General features: G+C 46.1%; 1 protein-coding gene across 7 annotated transcripts in view; it reads right to left on the bottom strand.

Moving 5' to 3' along the window:
- Positions 1 to 19,168, bottom strand: part of ENOX1 (ecto-NOX disulfide-thiol exchanger 1) — a 604,918-nt gene that overhangs the window by 91,117 nt on the left and 494,633 nt on the right. For all 7 annotated transcript variants that reach the window (XM_030882173.2, XM_030882177.2, XM_030882178.2 and 4 more), the window contains one exon: positions 3,511 to 3,695. In XM_030882173.2, coding sequence (XP_030738033.1) covers positions 3,511 to 3,695 — 185 coding nt within the window. The remainder of the gene's footprint in view (positions 1 to 3,510; positions 3,696 to 19,168) is intronic.

Raw genomic sequence — 19,168 nt, 5'->3', positions numbered from 1 at the left:
ATTCAGTGTGGTAACCTGAAGGTAAATAAGAATTTCAAATACGGGTATGCTTGTCTTGGATACCTAAAGATATAAACGAAAGCCGGCAACCTGACTCTCCCTGTGGCAGAGACAGGTTAACTCTGTTGCCAGCTTCAGATCAGGTTAAGGCTACCATGTTACCATGGATACAAGCTATTATTTCCTTTCGTGTGAAACCTCCAATATTAAATTGTGACTCACATGCAAGGCAAGGGGAGGCTAAGAAACAACCAGACAAAGTCACCCGAGGCTCTTTCATTTTTCAGAACCCTGCCCTTAAAGTTTTCTCCATGAACTCACGAGAAACCATGGGAAGTCAGTGAACATGTGCTTCAGGGATGAAAAGAAGAAGGGTTAGAAACTTCTTGGCTAAACTTGAAGACAATTCTAAAAATTTTATGCTAGTCTTAAGGCTGTTAAGACTGTTTATATTCTTGTTTGTTGCAGAAATAATTTCCCCTATATGGATTGCTAAAGCAATGACCTATGAGAGACCAGCCCTCTCCTCTATCTGTTGACTTGCCTGGGAGACGATGCTTTTCTGACTTATAAAGTGGACAGAGGGCAGATTGAGGGTGGGTTTTAAAGTCAGGAGAATTCCTTGCAGTGGGGCTCAAACTGGCAAGTTGTGGGGATTCACTCAAAGCGGGTAAGGTAGAAAGATGACTCTTAGATAAGCACATATATTTAAAAACTATATTAAAGATGTGTTGCCACAGTGATCACTGTGCATCCAGCTAACGACTAGTGAAAATGGAAATCATAACTGCTGCCTTTGCGCTAGTGCTTTCTGTGTGCTAAGGAGGTGCTGCGCAGACCCCTAGGGCATCACCTCTCCCCACACCCTGCCCTGCCCTTTATGATCCAAGAATCCTAAACAACCCAGAGCTCCCCAGAGGCACCAGGCGAGTTCTTGCCTCTGTGCCTTTGTCCATTCGTTCCTCCATTCAACAAATATTGAATTGTGTCCCCCCAAATTTATATGGTGATGTTCTAAAGGCTGTACTTCAGAATGCAAGCTTATTTGGAAAGAGGGTCACGGCAGATGTCATTAGTTAAGATGAGGTCATACTGGAATAGTGTGGGCCCCTTAATCCTATACAAATTGTGACCTTATAAAAAGGGGAAATTGGGACACAGGCACACACGCGGGGAGAAGGCCATCTGAAGACGAAGGCAGAAAGCAGGGTGATGCGTCTACAAGCCCAGGAAGGACAAAGCTCGCCAGCAAACCTGAGGAGGAAAGGGGAAAGTCCGGAGCAGACTCTCCCTCGCCGCCCACAGAGGGGCCAACCCTACCAGCACCCTGCTCTTGCACTTCTAGGTCCAGAACTGTAAGACAATAACTTTCTGTGGTTTAAACCAAACCAGAACAAACCAAAACAAACCCCCAAACAAAATTCCTACCCAAACAAAACAAACACAGTAAAGCACATTTCCTATGGACAAGGAGATTCTGCAAATGTATGAGAAGCCGCGAGAACGGAACTGCTCCTTTAAGGGGCTGGAGCTCCGTGGGGATGCACAGCGGGGCTCCAGTGCGGACTGGGGCGGGGCGCTGACACCCCGCATGCTTCTTCCAGATTGGCTAGCTCACCCTCGCATCCTGACTTCTTTCAGATTTGAATCTTCAACCAGCTTAAAGGTTTTTTTTTTTATAACATCTTTATCGGAGTATAATTGCTTTACAATGTTGTGTTAGTTTCTGCTGTATAACAAAGTGAATCAGCTATACGTATACATATGTCCCCATATCCCCTCCCTCTTTCGTCTCCCTCCCACCCTCCCTATCCCACCCCTCTAGGCAGTCACAACGCACCGAGCTGATCTCCCTGTGCTATGCAGCTGCTTCCCACTAGCTAGCTATTTTACATTTGGTAGTATAAAGACGCAGACGTTGAGAATGGACTTGAGGACACGGGGAGGGGGAGGGTCAGCTGGGACGAAGTGAGAGACTGGCATGGACTTATATATACAGCTTAAAGGTTTATATCAACTTTTCATGCAACCAGAGTTATCTTTCCTGGAGGCAAAGAGGGCCCGACGCATGAGGTATGAGAGACGGCGGACGCTCCTCCTCCTGGCAAGGGCGCCACTCACCCCCAACGTGCGGACAGATGGACAAGCCCCGGGAGCTCCCCGCGGCAGCTGTTAACACCGATTTCCAAGTGCGGGGGGCCTGAGCCCCGCCTGTAATGACACTTTCCTGGCTGGGTCTGACCTCTGAATCTCGCTGATTTGTCTAACACACACTGTGAGCATCAGCGAGTTAGGACTCAAAGCCAAGACGCCAAAATTGCTTTTAAATGGCAGGAGATGTTTAAGACAGAATTTCTGTGACTTGGTCATTAACTTGTTTGTATCCCGATCCACGCTTTTTTACATCGCTTCCTCTCAATTATTTTTTCCCTGCTTGGCGGAGGTTTTAGCAGCAGTTACCTCTAATCATCGAGACACTTTTGTAGGCAATTCAGGCTCCTGCTCTTAGAGAGCAGTCAATATTGGTGGGGGAATTTGAAAAAAAAATCCTACTCACTATATAATTGCCCATCATCTTGCTTATATTTTCCTTGTTTATAGAAAACAATCTTTTTTTCCAGAAAAGAGTGGTTAGATTTATATACTCAGAGGAGTAACACAAATAACCATGTGTGATGATAATTTAGGCTATATTATTCTAAGATAACTCACACACCTTAAGAGTATCACGTATCAATCAATGTTTTCAGACATAAACCCAGCTACCACTCTTTGATTCTACCCTCTGCTGCCAGTGCCCAGTTTTTTCCCACCCCCTCAAGCCCTCATTTCCCACAGTCCACGTTCCTTCCGCTTCCTCCAAAGCCCACAGCTTCTATCTCTTTCTTACATGAGCTGGAAAGACCCAGCTTTAACTTGAGTGTGCCAGGATGAAGCCTGTCGATCTTTAACAAAAGCAGAGATGCTGGCCTGTTTCTGAAGTTACCTATCGCCCCAAATTTTAGTGCTTCATCCATCCCATCAACAAACGTTTCTGAAATACACAGTGTGTTCAGAGAACCGGTCTACATCCTAAGTATCGTCCAAGAGAAATGGAAATAACACAGTTTACGTATTCATCGATCTCAAAAACAGACTCGCCACGCTTTTGGAGAAATCGGTCTGCCTGCTTTTAACTTGAGAAGTTCTAAGATTACAGAACACTGGGGTCACAACTGGCAAGGATTTTCTGACCTTTTGCCATGAGGCTAAATTTTATGTACGGAGCTTTCAAACTCCTAGATTCTCTTCCTTTGCTTCCCACTTCGAGGGTGTAGCGCTTCAACCTATTTCTTTAGCGTGGCTTCTCCCCTGACCCTCCCCTTCCACGGTCATCAGCACTTTCCTGACCTAGCCACTCAGCTTTTCTGCTGTTCTTTTTGCTCCTCCACCTCTCCCAGCAAACAGCCGCCACTGCGTACGCACGTCCCTTTCTCTCGAGAACAAAGACACCAATGCGGGCGCAGGTACCTGTTGCATGCCTTGCATGGTCTGCTGCAGGAACTGCACCTGCTGGTCCTTGGTCAGGTTTTCTTCCGTTCGAAACAGCTGCTCTTTCTCCTGCTTCAGCAGCTCCACTTCGTTCCTGTAGGCGTCCAGCTGCCACCGGAGGCTGTCGTTCTCTTCTTTAAGCGCGTAGGCCTGGGCGGCCAGGGCTGAGGGGCAAGCAGAATGAGTTCAAGTGAGTGACCTTCTCGCTTAGATGGACAGCCTTCAGTGCGAAAGGGATTCTAAACCGGATTCTTAACGTTTGTACCAAACCCAAATGAGCTACCCTGGGGTGCTTTATTTTGCAGCTGGTGAGCATTGCTTCTTTGGGAATTTTTCACTATTCTATTTGTCCTGTCTTATGTATGACTGTGGGCACAGGACTGACTCCTTCCAAATTCTTGTCTCTTGATCTCTTCCCCGACCTAGGCTCCCTCTCAGAAACTGATCCGTGTTGCTAGGTGATGAGAGTGCTCAGAACTCCAGGCAATCGTCGTTATCTACCTCGTGGCTGCCCTTTCCCTTTCGGCAGGAAGGCAGGACGGCTTAGCTCCTTGGAGGGCCACTTTCTTTCAAATTATCAGCGGCCCCCCAATGGAGGCACGCAGCCGCAGCCGCCCAGGGGAGCTGGGGATTGATCCACACACACACTGTTCCTTCCTGCTCTACTGCCGCGTCAGCCTGACTGCATGAGTCAGTTAGTTAGTTAGTTCCCTCTGACTCCTATCAGAATGCTGACCTGGTTCCATCTGTTTCACCAACAGATTCCTACCCTAATACTCCCTCCTGAAACCTGAAATTCTCTACGTGCAAATTCAGAGCTCACTCACATCTCCACCTGACTGAGAAACCGAGACACTTAATTCAGGGTCTTACGCATCTCAAGGCTCCGAAAACAACTGAAATGGAATAGAACAGAGTGAATGGTTCAAAACAGAATTGAGGACGGCGACTCCCTTCGCTGGTTTCCAGCTTACTGCTTGGTGGTCTCTGCAGTAATCACAATAGCTTCCTAAGCACTCTCTGTACAATAGACGCTGGGCCGTGAACTAACTCACGTCATCCCCCCATCAAGCCTCTGATGTGGGTGCTGCTCTTAACCACCCCCTCTTTACAGATGAGAAAGTGAAGCTCAGGCAAGTTAGAGAACTTGTCTCATCCCACAAAGAGAGTAGCATCAACAGCCTTCAAACCCAGGTTGGGCTCCAGAGTCCCTGCTCCCTGTCACTGGGCTATTCTGCCAGCCAGAAGAGTTTAGTTCTTACCAGACTGTTTGAAAAGAACTCCAAATGCTCCCCCTCTACTTTCTCACCAGTTTCCCATGCTTTCTTCCCCCCTCCTTCAGAAAATCCATTCTCTACTTTTGTAAGCAAAAGAAAGGTGAAGATATTTTAAAAGCTTCTTATCAGAAGCTTCTTTAAAGAAGTAACTTCCGGTTGGTAAGGGCATGGCATGGAGTCCCCGTCCAGCAGGTTCTCGGTCCAGGATCATTTCCGCACCCCACACCATATCCATTACCAATCCCAGAGCCAAATCGAGGACGGCCTCTCAGATGTTCCACCCACACATTACCGTGCGATGGTGACAGATCTGTACGGAGGTGCTCTGAAACCCCAGTGAGTTCCCTCCTTAAATATCAACCATCAAATTACGTTAATAGTAGTTTTATAGTTGAGTGTTTTATGGTATTCTACTTTGCAAAATGATTATGTATAGTACACACTGAAATACTAATCAAATAGAACACGCAATTAACCAGAAAATTCCCTACCTCAAACCATCAGGGATCAATTAGTCGACAAGCAGTTACTGCATATGTACTCCATGCCCGAGCCTGTCTGGGCATCTTGGATCACAAGACAAGGAGACAGAGTATGTCTCTTCTCTCAAGGAGCTTGAAATATAATAGAAACCAACACGTTTGAAAGGAACACACTCAAAGCAGGAGAGAAGAGCCGGATGCCTGGCATATAGTAGGCACTCAATAAATGTTGGTCGGATAAATAAACAAGTGACTAACTTAGTGTCAAGGTTTATTGCAAGAGAATCCATCCTACAGGGATTCAGAGAAGAGAAAGGAAAAGGCAGACTGGATTAATAAAAGAGGGCTTTGGGGCTTCCCTGGTGGCGCAGTGGTTGAGAATCTGCCTGCTAATGCAGGGGACACGGGTTTGAGCCCTGGTCTGGGAGGATCCCACATGCCACGGAGCAACTGGGCCCGTGCACCACAACTACTGAGCCTGCGCGTCTGGAGCCTGTGCTCCGCAACAAGAGAGGCCGTGACAGTGAGAGGCCCGTGCACCGCGATGAAGAGTGGTCCCCGCTTGCCGCAACTAGAGAAAGCCCTCACACAGAAACGAAGACGCAACACAGCAAAAATAAATAAATTACTTAAAAAAAAAAAGAGGGCTTTGAAGGGTGAAAGCCCAAGAACTGGGGAAGGGCACCTCACTCAGCAAAGCCCAGAGATGAGAACTGAAGATAGAATATTTGGGGCAGGAAGCAGAGAAGCTTGACCAAAAGGCAAGAGTCTGTCTGGAAGCAGTGAGAGAAAGCTGAGCCACGCCGGGTGATGAGAGAGGATGGAGGTTCAGAAGTCAGGCTGGAGAGGTAGGGTCAAATGGGGAGGGCAACTGAGAGCCGCTGAAGGTGCCCAGGCGGCAGAAGGACGTGATGAAATCGGGGATTTAGGAAGACTGGTCTGGCAATGGTGCATGGAATGAACTGGAGGCTGAGGAGGATGAATAAAGGAAATTTTATTTGGTGTACATGTGTGTGCAAAACAGAGGAACTGCCAATTTTACAGTTTTCAGGGACTGACATAAAATCGGAAACGGGGCTTCCCTGGTGGCGCAGTGGTTGAGAGTCCGCCTGCCGATGCAGGGCACATGGGTTTGTGCCCCGGTCCGGGAAGGTCCCACATGCCGCGGAGTGGCTGGGCCCGTGAGCCATGGCCGCTGAGCCTGCGCGTCCGGAGCCTGTGCTCCGCAACGGGAGAGGCCACAACAGTGAGAGGCCCGTGTACCGCAAAAAAAAAAAAAAACAACAATGGGAAACGACCCAGGGTATACCCAGGAGTATGAGCTAGTGCTTTTTCAACACCGCACAGCCCAACTTCAGATCTTGTCCACACCCTGAGGTATCAACTCCTGACAATTCAGTTTACCAACCCCTAAGGAAATGGTTATGAGGCATCATTTAAGAGAGGGATGTTGTAATAGGGCAAAATTACAGAAAATGCAAATGATGGAAAAAGTGTTGGCGCTACAGAAGCACATTACTACATTTAGTAGCATTCAAAGACACTTAAGTCATTTCCTTTAGGAAGCTCTATCTGGCCCTTTCTCAATTCAGAGTGGCATTTTTATTACCATAACTGATAGCAGGTGTTTGTGAAGAAATCGATTAGTATGCAGGGATGGAAATCACATTTTCCAAATGAATTGCATAGTCTGCAAGATATGCTGAAATCTGTGTAGCAAAATGCAAGCAGCTATAAAGCATGTGCTAGCAACATTTCAATAAATTTTCTGAACATAAATACATATAGGGACGCGCACCAGCCATTATTTTAGGGCTTCTCTTACAAGCCTGTGGAATGGCACGGCTGACATTTCTTATTCTTGGTTTAAGCCAACTGACCACTGTTCCTACCGAGTAGGATGCAGTGTCATTTGCATTTCTGGAATATGAATGTGATATCATCATATAAAAAAAGATTAAAAAAAACCCAGCAGCTGTAACTCCATCCCCCCCCCCCCAAATCAATACCATAGCCAATCCCATCAACGTTTTTATAATTGGGGCATATAACTGATTTACATTCCTTATTAAACAATTTCAAGCTTGATATTTGCAAAGAAAATGTTGGTTACTCATGTGGCAGCAAAGTGGTTTTCTTCTAAAGGGTGAGAAATTATATATTGACTCCACTTAACTTGTGGTCACCTGTTTGTAAACAGTATTCAGCGTCATCCGCCCCTCAGATGAAGCTTCCTGGAAGAAGCTAGATTAGTTTCTTGGACCAGCGCTCTAAAGGAAACGAAATCCTAATAATTTCTAACTTAACATCATTTCTCAGTGTATTCAAAATTCAGAAACTTAAAAGGCCCACCCTTTCATTTCTCTCTTTCATTCTGTCTAGGACACTGTATTAAAGTAAACAGTTTTGAACAATGTATAATCAAGCTTCTGTGATAAAACTGACCCCTGAGAGACAGCACAACCAATCCACTATTCAAACAAGAAGGATTAAAAATAAACAACAGTATGCATCTTTTTTAGGAATCCCTGTGGACTGCACTGTGTTCCAATAAACAGAATATTTAGCTAACATGTGGATTACCAATTTTCGATAAAATTTTTAAAAAAGGATACAGTGAAGACACTTTAAATGTGAACTATTCTGAACACAATTGAATCTTCCTTTGGTGATTTTAAAGGCACTGCTGAATCCAGCGATGCCTCTGGGTTATCATTCATTCATTCACCAATCAGCTATTTATAGTGAAGCCATGTGAGGAGAGCTGTGGCCTCCATGAGGGGAAGGCCAGTGTAGGCATCAGTTTATACTTGCTTAGGACCTTAGGAAAATTCTGTTACAGGGATTTTCTGATTGGATCAAAACCAAAAGGACAACGTTGGAAAAACTCTGCTAAACAAGATTAACTTCCATTTCAGAACTTAGCACTAGGCTACTAAAATTACCAAAGTGTATATAAATTGATCCACAGATTAAATTGCGCTGCTGAAGAAGAGGCTTAAAGGCATTACAGCACCTTGCTGCACCCCTGACTAGATCCTATATAAACCATTAGTCTTTGTATTAATTATGGTCAGAGTGACCTCCTCCTCTGTCTCTTCCATTACTTACTGTGTTTCCCTGGGAACAGATAATGGCATGCTTACCTTCTTTAAGTAAATACTCTGCTGAAAGCCTTCAAATCTCTCTCTTAGCACCCTGAGCCAGCCTCAGAAAAATAATTAGCCCTATATGAAAATATGTAAGCTATTTTGGGTTATGTCCCTGTAAGCTGACAGTATGTTAGTATCTCTTCCATGCTCAGGCAAGGTGCAACTAAATAATCGAACACTTTAACATACTGTTTCTAACAATATCTGGATTTCTCGAAAACTGTATGTCTTGGTGTCGTGGGGGGGGGTCCCCCCTCCACTTTGCCAGCTGTCCTCCTGAGATGCTGGGAGGACGCTGCCCAGTTGTGCATTTCCTCCCCACGTGCAAAGAATGTCTTTTTCAAGGTTTCCATCGGCTGCTGCCCAGAAAGGCACTTGTGCTGAAAGGTCCAGAACCCAGGACGACTGGATGGGTCTGAGACCTGGAAGATACGGCCACCACATCAGCTCGCCTTCCAGCCCCCATGGCCTGGGCACCTAGGGACCGTCCCCAGGCTCCATCTGCCTTCCTGCATTCTGCTCTTCCTCCGGCAGGGTGCCTGGGGTGGGGGGCCCAGTGGCGCTGCTGCGGCACAGACGGCACACTGTGTCATGCTTTTCTCTGCTTAGTGAAGCTTGTTCCTGAGAGGCGACTGGCCCAGGGGCTGCCATCTGACTGGTTCTCACCGATGCAGCGTGAGGGGGGTGTGAGGTGTGCCTTCTGCTCAATTCCTCGTTATCTTCCTGCTGCCGGAGTGGGCCTGGGCCTCTGAGTCATCACGTGGAGGAAAGGTGCCCACAGACCGAGAATATCTGCTTTGGACTCTAGTGTGCCCAAGAAATGAACTTTTCTTTGGTAAAGACACTTGAAGATTTGGAACTTATTTGTAAAATAGCTGGCATTACTCTAGCCCAGAGTTTCCCAAATATTGGCTTGAATCAGAAATTCCTGGTGGGTGTGCTAAACACGTATTTCTGGGCCCCTTCCCCAGTTTCCAATGGGGTATGTCTGGGACGCAGCCTAAGAATCTGCATTCCTCCAAGCTCCGAGTGGTGCTGATGCTGCCAGGGCCGAGACCACACTTGGTGAGTGGCAGCTCAGGCCACGGCCGCTTCTATCCCCCGGCTTCTGAACCGGAGCTACAATTGGCTTGTTTGAACAAATACGTCTGACGGCACCACAGGCTCAGCTTGGCATTCTGGTTCCATTCCTCGACCTTCTGAATGAGCCTCAGCCCTATGTGCTGCACCTGTGAAGGCAGTCCTGTCCCAGCCCTGTCTCCATGCCCCAGCCACCTCCTTATGGAGGGAGGGGGAAATCTGGGCAAAAGGTACAGTCACTACTGTTTTCCTTCCCGTTTTCCCCCAATAACAGTAGCAGTAGCAGCAGGAGTAGCTGTAGTCATAGGAATAGTAACAGTGGTAGTAATAGCTAACAATTTTATGTGCCAGGCAACGTTTGCACAATCTCCTTTTGCCTTCACAAAAACATGACATGGTAAATACAACTAATATTTTTATTTTCCAAGTGATGGGACTGAGTTTGAGAGGTGTGGAGGTTTGCACAGCTGGCTGGAGGTGCAGGGTTTATCCTCCGCAAGGGGGACTCCAGAACCTACACTCCCCGACGTGATGGCACTGGGGTGGCCCCTCGCAGGTAAGCGCTGCAGCTCGAACGCGAAGGCAACCAGGGACCCTGCTGTGGGACCTGATCAGCTCCTAACAGAGGCAAACATTCCCTTGCTGGGTCTTTTTGGGGACTGTTCTGCGGGAGAAGGGCTCCACTACGGAGGCAGAGAGGATAAGCCCATTTTAAAACGAACACACATAGATCTTCTGCAGCAGGAGTCTGGGAATGAGCCATACAGAAGTTAAACTCAGGCTCCTGGAGCCTTGAGGCCTGACTTGATCTGCTCAGGGATCCTGCCTTCTATGCTGTGTCCCCCTCCTCTGAAATGGCTGCACTGAGACCACCGACCACTGAGCTCCTGGGCCTCGGCCGGTTATTAAGGCTCCATGAATTGACCATAAGTGCGTGGGTTTATTTCTGGGCTTTCTGTCCTGTTTAAATCCTATTCCATTGATCTAGATGTCTGTTGCTGTGCCAGTCCATACTGTTTTGATGACTGCAGCTTTGTCGCATAGTCTGAAGCGAGGGAGCCTGATTCCTTCGGCTCTGTTCTTCTGGAGAAAACTCTAATTTGAAAAGATACATGTACCCAATGTTTACAGCAACACTATTCACAACAGCTAAGACATGGAAGCAACTTAAGTGTCCATCAACAGACGAATGGATAAAGAAGATGTGGCACATATATACAATGGAATATTACTCAGCCATAAACAAGAATGAAATATTGCCCATTTGCGGTGACATGGGTGGACCTAGAGATTCTCATACCACATGAAGTAAGCCAGACAGAGAAAGACAAATATCATGTATCACTTATATGTGGAATCTAAAAAAATGGTACAAACGAACTTACTGACAAAACAGAAATAGACTCACAGACATAGAAAACTTATGGTTACCAAAGGGTAAAGGGAGAGGAATAAATTAGGAGTTTAGGATTAAAATATACACACTACTATATACAAAATAGATAACCAACAAAGACCTACTGTATAGCACAGGGAACTATATTCAACACCTCATAATAACCTATAGTGGAAAAGAGTCTATGAAAAAGAATGGATATATATATATATTATAACTGATTCACTTTGCTGTACAACTGAAACTAACACAACATTGTAAATCAATTATATTTCAATAAAATTTTTTTATAAAAGGCTCTATGAAGAGAGCCCTGTCCAAGGCCTCTGCCTGGTCTCAGGAGTCCCAAAGGACCAGTGTTCCAGTGCCTACCCCACCCAACTCCTCTATGTTCTGCTTTTCTAGGTGTCCTGTGCCTTCAGCTGGAGTAAAGGCAGTGAAAATTCTCTTCCACAGATTCCCCAGGGTCTGAATAGGCTCAGGAAGGCCCAGGACAAGCATCAGATGACCCTCAGGTGACCAGACAAAGCACGGGGTCCTTGGAATGCTGTCATGTCGGTGCCCCCCAGCGTCCAGGCACAGAGCCGGAGAGCATCAGAGACGCCTGCTGCACACTTTCTTGCTAGACAGCCTAGCGTGGTAGGGACGAACTATAATCCATCTGTTTTCCAGTAACACCTGTATCGCCACTGAAGCAGCAACCTTCCTCCAACTGCTGGCGGAAGTACCTTCAGCTACGGTTTTGCAGGATTACTATTATTACAACTTAGCATTGACATAACATCTTCTATTTGTAGTGTGCGTTACAGTCTGCGCATTAGCTGCGATTAGGGAGAGCTCACCAGAAGCACAATGCAGGGTCTATTTCCATCTTCGTGTGAGGCCAGTGGAATGAGGGTAATTTGGAGAGTGCAGGTAAGCTGGATCTTGTTATTATAATGGCTTAAATGCGAGTCTGCGGGCACGACCTGCAGCAGGTGACTCAGGAAAAGAAAATCCTCTGTCGCCCTGTCCACAGAACTCCTCCTAAGGAAGCGGTCTGCACCGGTGGCCGTGACTGTGCGGTGCCTCCGGGCCACTGACGCCGCTGAGAATTCACCTCATTCACGCCTTACCGCTTTTCCATTGACGTTATTATATCTAATACCTCCCCCAACTCTCCCATCGTCCTTGGAGGAAAGTAAGTGAAGGAAAGAGGCATGCTCGCTTCTCCCGACAGCAGGGTGTCTGCCATTTAAAAGGTTGGAGGATGCTCTGCTGGGTGAGGGATGCCCTGAGAGTCCTCAGGGAAGCACAGCTGCAGTGAGTCCCGCAAACCTCGGCTCAGAGCCTGCTCTAGGCAAGCACACCCGCCTGACTTCGGGGGCTCCACGCCCAGCGATGGGGAAAACGATACAGGTATGGACGTGGGGAGGCCGCTTCCCTCCTCTCCCCACCACGAGCCGTGGTGGTCAGACCGAGGAAGAGGCTGGGAAAGGAAAGCTGGGGGTGGGTGAGGCTCCTTTCTGAAGAAGGCGGGGTGGGGCTGGGCCTTGAAGTCAGGCTCACACTGTGAAAAGCTGCAGGGAGTGGGGTGGGGCCGTCCCACCGTGAGGACCACTTTCCCAAAGGACCCTGCCGACTCCAGAAGGAGCCAGTGCCCAGGAGACAGGGCAAGATGGGTGCAGGGAGGAGGGGAGGCTGGGTTGCTAAGGGCCCGACGACTCGGGTCCCGGCAGCAGACACATCCAGAAGGGCACTTCCCCCCAACTCTCGTTTTTTTTTTTGTTTGTTTTGTTTTTGCTTAGCCTTCAGTTTTCTTTTTCACTTGCAATCCCTGTTTCGATTTCCAAGATGCAGGTATAGTTTTTTCTAACTCTCTGAAAGCTTTAGAGAGTCTTTTTTAGGGCCATCCGACTTAGACCAGGATACATCACAGAATGACACGGGTCTTCAGGAACAGTGCCCCCTCCCTGGCCATGTTCCCCCCTCACAGATGGCACACCTCTCCGGAGGACCGTGCTCCACCCTCACTAGTGGCTGGTCTCATCCAAACAGAGTAGCTTTAAACAGCAACCCTTCCCCCGAAGGCATTACTCCTCTATTTCTCCTCTGGCTGCAATGCCAGGGCCGGGGCCGACACCTTTCTCTCCTCCCAACTGGCAGATTTCCTTCCCTTTTAACAAATGGTCACTTCCAATTTTCTTCAAGGAAACTTCCCCTCAAGGAGTGATGTTTTTCTACTCCTTCTAAACCCCTACACACACACACACACACACACACTCTCTCTCTCTCTCTCTCTCTCTCTCTAACAGCTGGTTTCTACTACATAAAACATATCCCTCTGAAATGTGCAGCGGAGGTCAGCCCACACCTGAAGTGTGTTCTCCGTCCTAGGCATTGCCCTTTGCAAGGAAGAGTGACATTTCTCACAAAGCTTTTCTTTTAAGACACCAAATACTTGGGATAACAAAGATGAGCTGAACAGAAAGGCTTTCTCTTCCCTTGGGTTTGGTGCTGCACACAGACTCTATCCAGTGCACGGAGTGGGAACCACGGCTGGTGGGCAGTGGTGGGCAGTGAATTCCCCTCCCTACCAGCCTCCTTACCAACGCTGAGACTGGTTTATTTAAGCCCACATGTTTGTGCCTGGCATCAGGGAAGAAGATTCCCATCCTCTCTAGATACGTAACCAAGGTAGAAGGGCACTGGTATGAAAAAGTAGCTGGTGTCTCCAGGCCAGCTGTCCCCGAAGCTTGTTCCACACACAGCCTCCATCTGTCCCACCACGGTACCTCATACGTGAGAATTCCTAGACCCATCCCAGACCCTCTGAATCTGAGTTTCTGAAGTGGGGGCCTGAGGTTGTACATTTCAGCAAGTTTCTGGAGTAACTCTAACGCACACCGAAGTTCTGGAACCTCTTCACTAGCCTTTAGAGACCAGATCCCAACTTCTTCATAACCTTTGTCCAGGCTTGTGTTTCTTTCATTGTTTTTTGATGCCTGCTTTCTCTCAGCCTTTTCTAACGGCTTCTCTGTTACTGAAAGGACCTGCTCTTCTCCAGCCTTTACCATCCAACACAGCCTTCCCGGGTTCTCTGCCGTCTGCCTTGCCTTCTCACATTTCATCCATCTATCTCCCTGCTCCTCTCCGAATGCGGGTCACTGCCTTTCCCGTGATGATACCGTGACTGCTTTCACAAATCCTCCAGGCAGGGTCTCCAGAACACATTTTTCTGACCTACTGCACGTGGTTGTGTATTACTTTTCCTTGCAGCCATACTTCTGGGGAAAGCTCGGCAGCAGGTCTGTGGCCTGCACCCAGGAGAGGCTGAGCTATACCTCCGTGCTCTGCGGGAACTAATCACCCTTGACCAAGGGCCCTTGGACCAGCCTCTCAGTGGAGGAGAGGAGGCCCTTACTGCGTGCACACTCTCCCCGGACCAGTTGCGACGTCCTCTGAGGCTTTTCTCTTTGGCAAATGCCCAGGCATCCCTGCTTCTCTCTCTCACCACTGATGGGTGAGAAAACAGTCCTTGGCTATTCCCCTAGCATCAGAGAAAAGCAGGGACTCTGTCTTTCTGCATCCAGGCTACTTTAATTTTTCCTTTCCTCCCAGCTAGTCTTTTTTCCAATTAACCAAAGGATACTTGGATGCATCTCGCACAGGTATGATGAGGGGGGTTCTCCATCTGTGTCACGTACGCCGTATTTAAACGACTAAACTACCTCCCTTTCGTTTCTTCTTTCTTTGGTCCTTTAACATTGCCCATGTCAGTCACTTCATCATTGCCCATGTCAGTCAGTTCCTCTCCACTAATCATTGTTATCTTCTACTTCATTTTCATTTTCTTCTTGTTTTCATATTCTGTTACCTTACCTCTACTTGTTTTTTTTTTCTTCTTTCCCACCTATAATTGACAGCCATCAATCTTCACGTCACGCGCCAGTGGTTTCCAATCCTTTGTGCGTCAGACTCGTCTGAGGAGCATTTTAATAACACAGATTCCCGGGCATTAACCCCCCCCAGGCATTGGTGTTTGTTGTATAAAGCTTCCCAGGTCTAGGGCTGGGAACTGCTCATTTTACCTTTGTTACTGCTTAGCAGTACCCATTCCCCACACTGTCACAGTACCATTTGCAAAGTGCCATGGAAACCCTTCATCGGTTATTTCTTACAACCTCAAGGAAACCCTCTTAGGATGAGCCTTATGTTACTGCTAAGAAGGCCGAGGCTTAGGGAAGGGACATCATTTGCCAAGCCATGCTGGAAACAAAACGACGATCCCTCAAGGGGCCTCTGACCTCATCTGGTTCAAAGTTATTTCTGCACTCTGTTGGGTGACTCTAAAACCTCTCTTCCAGGGACACCAACTCTCACTCACGTAGGCCACTTTCTCAGAGCTTTTCTAGTGGTGTGACCACCCCTCTTCGAAAGAGCGTCAAGGTGAGCTCGGCGTTCCTCAGTCAGGCCCAGGAAATGGGAAGGAAAGTTGGAAGGAAGTCTCTCAAAGACTTATTTTCGGAACCCTTGATCTCTTCTCCAGTTGGATGGCTCCAGCTCCCATTTGTCAACTGGACACCTCTTCTCGTTACTTCTTCCCATCCCCAGAGCCTGAGTGCCACAAAATCCTGCTTCGACAGACTCAGAGTCCTTGGGCAGGGAAAAGTGCATGCATTTTATAAACTGTCTGGATGGCTAAATTATAGCAAGTTTTCCCTGGGAGAGAGTTGTTCGGATATTAAAACCCGCTATATATTGAGTACAATCATCTTTCTCACATCCTCGTAAAAAAAGCAGTTTTTGCCTTCTTCGTTAAAATGATTTGCTTTTGGTTTCTGAAGAGTACACTTTTCCATGTAGCAATGAATATTCTTACTGGGGACTCCTTAGAATCCCTCTGCAAGTGCTGAAGCCCCAGTTCAGTGCTATCAATCAGATGCTAAATGCTTTACAACAGCTCTACCCCTTTTTCTAATTGAGAAATAGTGCTGTCTGGGCAAGTTTAGGAGATAACCTTGATTGAATTAAGGAGGACGGGGATGAAACAGACTTCAAATTCATATTCAATGATTTTAAAGAAATGACTTCCCTCCAATTAAGCAGGAATTAGCATGAAATATTTTGTTTCTGAAAGGTGAGAAGAATTCCTCTGAGAAAGCGAGTCTTGAAGGAGCAGAGTGGGTAGAAGGTCCTCCATCTCAGCATGTGTTCACCTTTATTTGCTCAAAACAAAGAACCAAACAAAACCTTCCACAGGGTCGGTAAGAGTTCAGATGAACAGATTTACACAACTTCTTCTCAGATACTCTCAGCTCTCACAGCTCTGCATGTTAGAGTTTATCTGCTAGCTCTGGCTCTGACTTCTGAGAGCGAGAGCTTTATGGACCCACGATCCAGTGCTATTCCAGGAAAAGGAGAACTCTGGTGAGCTACAGGGATTTTTCAGAGCAGATAAACACCACTCTCAGATCGAAGACTGAGTTTCAAGTAGCCTTACAAGACTTTGTCTGCTATTTTTCCCCCCTTAATATGGCACTGCAAGACAAACGATATCACGGTCCCATACACATCATAAGTAAGAATTCACTAAATCTTTGTTTTCATTTTATCATTGCTTTGTATTATGGCGTTGCTTAAGACAATTTCATGGAAGCAAAGAGCTAAGGATAGAGAAATGGATGGCTTTACGACGTTCGGATTATATAAACTATATGAGAAAAGTCTAGTATGGCAGGTGGAGACATTTCTTAATCAACCGACTAGTAAGTCACTAAAAGAAGAATTAAATCTCTTATCCTACTTCCAAGAGATTTGCCAAATGTGTGTTATCACTTAAGTTTTACGTGAAAACTTGTAATTACAAAAAAAAAAATACCCCAATACAAACTTGTAGACATTTTTCAGCATTCCAGCTGATTATTGTTTGGGGGTAAAAACCGCATTTTTCTCATTAATTTTGAACATGGGGTAAGAAGGGAGAGGACACGTTACTTCTAAGATCTCTTCCCGATCAAAACTTCCCTGAGTCTGTGCATCTCAATAACATTGATATTATTGTAGGTGCTCTCCCTCAAACTTTTTTTTTTAAGATTGATTGAGGGGTAGATCTCATAAAGAAAAGCCTCAGGAACAAGGAAGGATGGACAGCGCTTCAGTAAGTCTTGAAATTAGATGGAGAGTCAATGAATGATTTTCAGGTAGGCTCTCCCAGGCCCTGGGGATGCAGGGGAAACATGGGATGAGACGGGAAATCAAAGAACAAATATTGTAGCTCAGATCATTGCAGATCCATCATCACATCTGTGCTTGTGTTTAGAGAAGTAGTTTTATTTTTTCTCTTTACCTTTTTGGAGAGTCAGGGAATGGAACACTCAGGCTGTGACAGTGTGTCTGGTTTACGAAAGGAATACATGACATGGCATGATTCCTTCCTGATGTACTTTGCCTCTTCAAAGCAGTTCTTCTTCTTGCCCAAAGCCATAGAGCTGGTTGTTTATGAGGAAATAAATATCATTCAGCAAGAAAAGGGACTGTGCCAATTTCCTGAATATTTTTAAAAGCTGGCATTTCTGTTGGAATGGGCTAGAAAACAGTTTGCTGGATACACTGCCTATGTTGAAGCCACTCTCTTGCTAGTCAGTAGAAAAATCCAGAAAGTAATGGGAAGACTAAGCAAAAGCCCCAGTCAGCCTGGTCTGGATTAACATTTGAAGGTAATAAACATCTCCGGCCTACCTCTGTTTCCAGACGGCATCATGGTGCCACGCACGTAGCAGGCGTTCAAAATCCTTGGTTGATTTTACTGACTCTTACGATGCCACTTACGGCATTTGAGGGATATTCTATTCCGGAGCTTTTTTTCCCCACAACATTTAGTAGTGCCATAGAAAGGTCATCAACGTGGAAAGAAGGAAATTAGTACTGAGTTCTAGTACTAATACCTAGTATTAGTACTAGCTCTAGTTCTAGTACCTTCCACTTACTATCTTGGGCAAATAACGTTAACTGCTCAACATGGGACTGCACGTTCCTGTTTGTGAAGAAAGGAGAAGGTTATGCAAGGTGCTTTCTAAGGGCCTCTTCATATCTGAAGGGACTCATGGTTGCCAGTCTCCTTGTGGGTGAGAATTCAACATGTCTGCCTGGATCAGAACTTGAATTATTTCTTGGATCCTTAATTAAATAGTCACGCAAATATGATCATATTTGGAAGAGGAAACTGCAAGACGATGTGGTCTAGGAAGGTAAAATATTACGGAAAATTAAAGGTGATTATTCCCCAATTTGAAGCAAAAGAGGGCAATTCAATAAACTTCTGTCATCTGATACCAGTTACTATTCATGACCACTTTCAACTTTCCTATGATTAAAAATGGCCGGGTAGTACCTCAATCAATACAAACTTCACCACAGATTCTCCTGGGTAATTTTTATATTAATATTTACTGTAGTCCAATTATTTAAATAATACATGTATGTGCTGTAGAAATTTTTGAGATGCAAAAATAAGAAAAAAGATCACTGGTAATCACACCATCTAGAAATAGTCACTCTGAATATTTGACCTATCTCCTTACAGATTTCCCCCTAACATATAAATTGTGAATACAACACATCCACAAACACACAATTGGAATGATCTGTACATTGACTTGTAATTGCTTTTTTTAAATCACTTAGCAATATACAGAGAACCTTCTCTCATGCCATTATATAGTTTTCTAAAACATGGTTGCTTTCAAGGCTGCTTATGGATATATGATTAATTAACCGATACCCTAGTGTTAGATATTTACATATTCCTAAGGTAATTCTGATAAGTGAAAATGTGGGTAACTGCATCAGGCGGCAATGACCCACATGCAGGAAGTGGAATGCAGAGGTCTCTGGGACACAGCGGCTCTAGAAGTTATCAGTACAATGGGCTCATTAGAGAACCTGCAACACCCGCCCTGAAGCACTACAATGAATCGACTGCTCCAGCAATCTGTCTCCCTACTTCTCTGCTGGTAATGGGGAGTCTCAAATAAAATGTCCCTTCTCTAGCCCCTTCCCAGAAAGCTTCCCACACTGTGTCCTGGAGCTGGGGAGAAGGTCTGCTGAGCATTCTTTGGGATCAAGGACATGCACGCCAGTAAAAGAGAGGAGTCTCTAAGCCATTTAGACGTGGGAGCACTATCATAATAATTTTTAAAATTGCTATAAACTTCAATGTCCAGCGCTTCGAAGTATCACAACTGGAAGGTGGAATTTCTAAGAAAGGGG

Source organism: Globicephala melas, chromosome 18 (genome assembly GCF_963455315.2).
Source record: "Globicephala melas chromosome 18, mGloMel1.2, whole genome shotgun sequence".
Taxonomy (NCBI): Eukaryota; Metazoa; Chordata; class Mammalia; order Artiodactyla; family Delphinidae; genus Globicephala; species Globicephala melas.
Note: the sequence above shows the minus strand (reverse complement) of the source record. Positions and strands in the feature narration are given on the sequence as shown.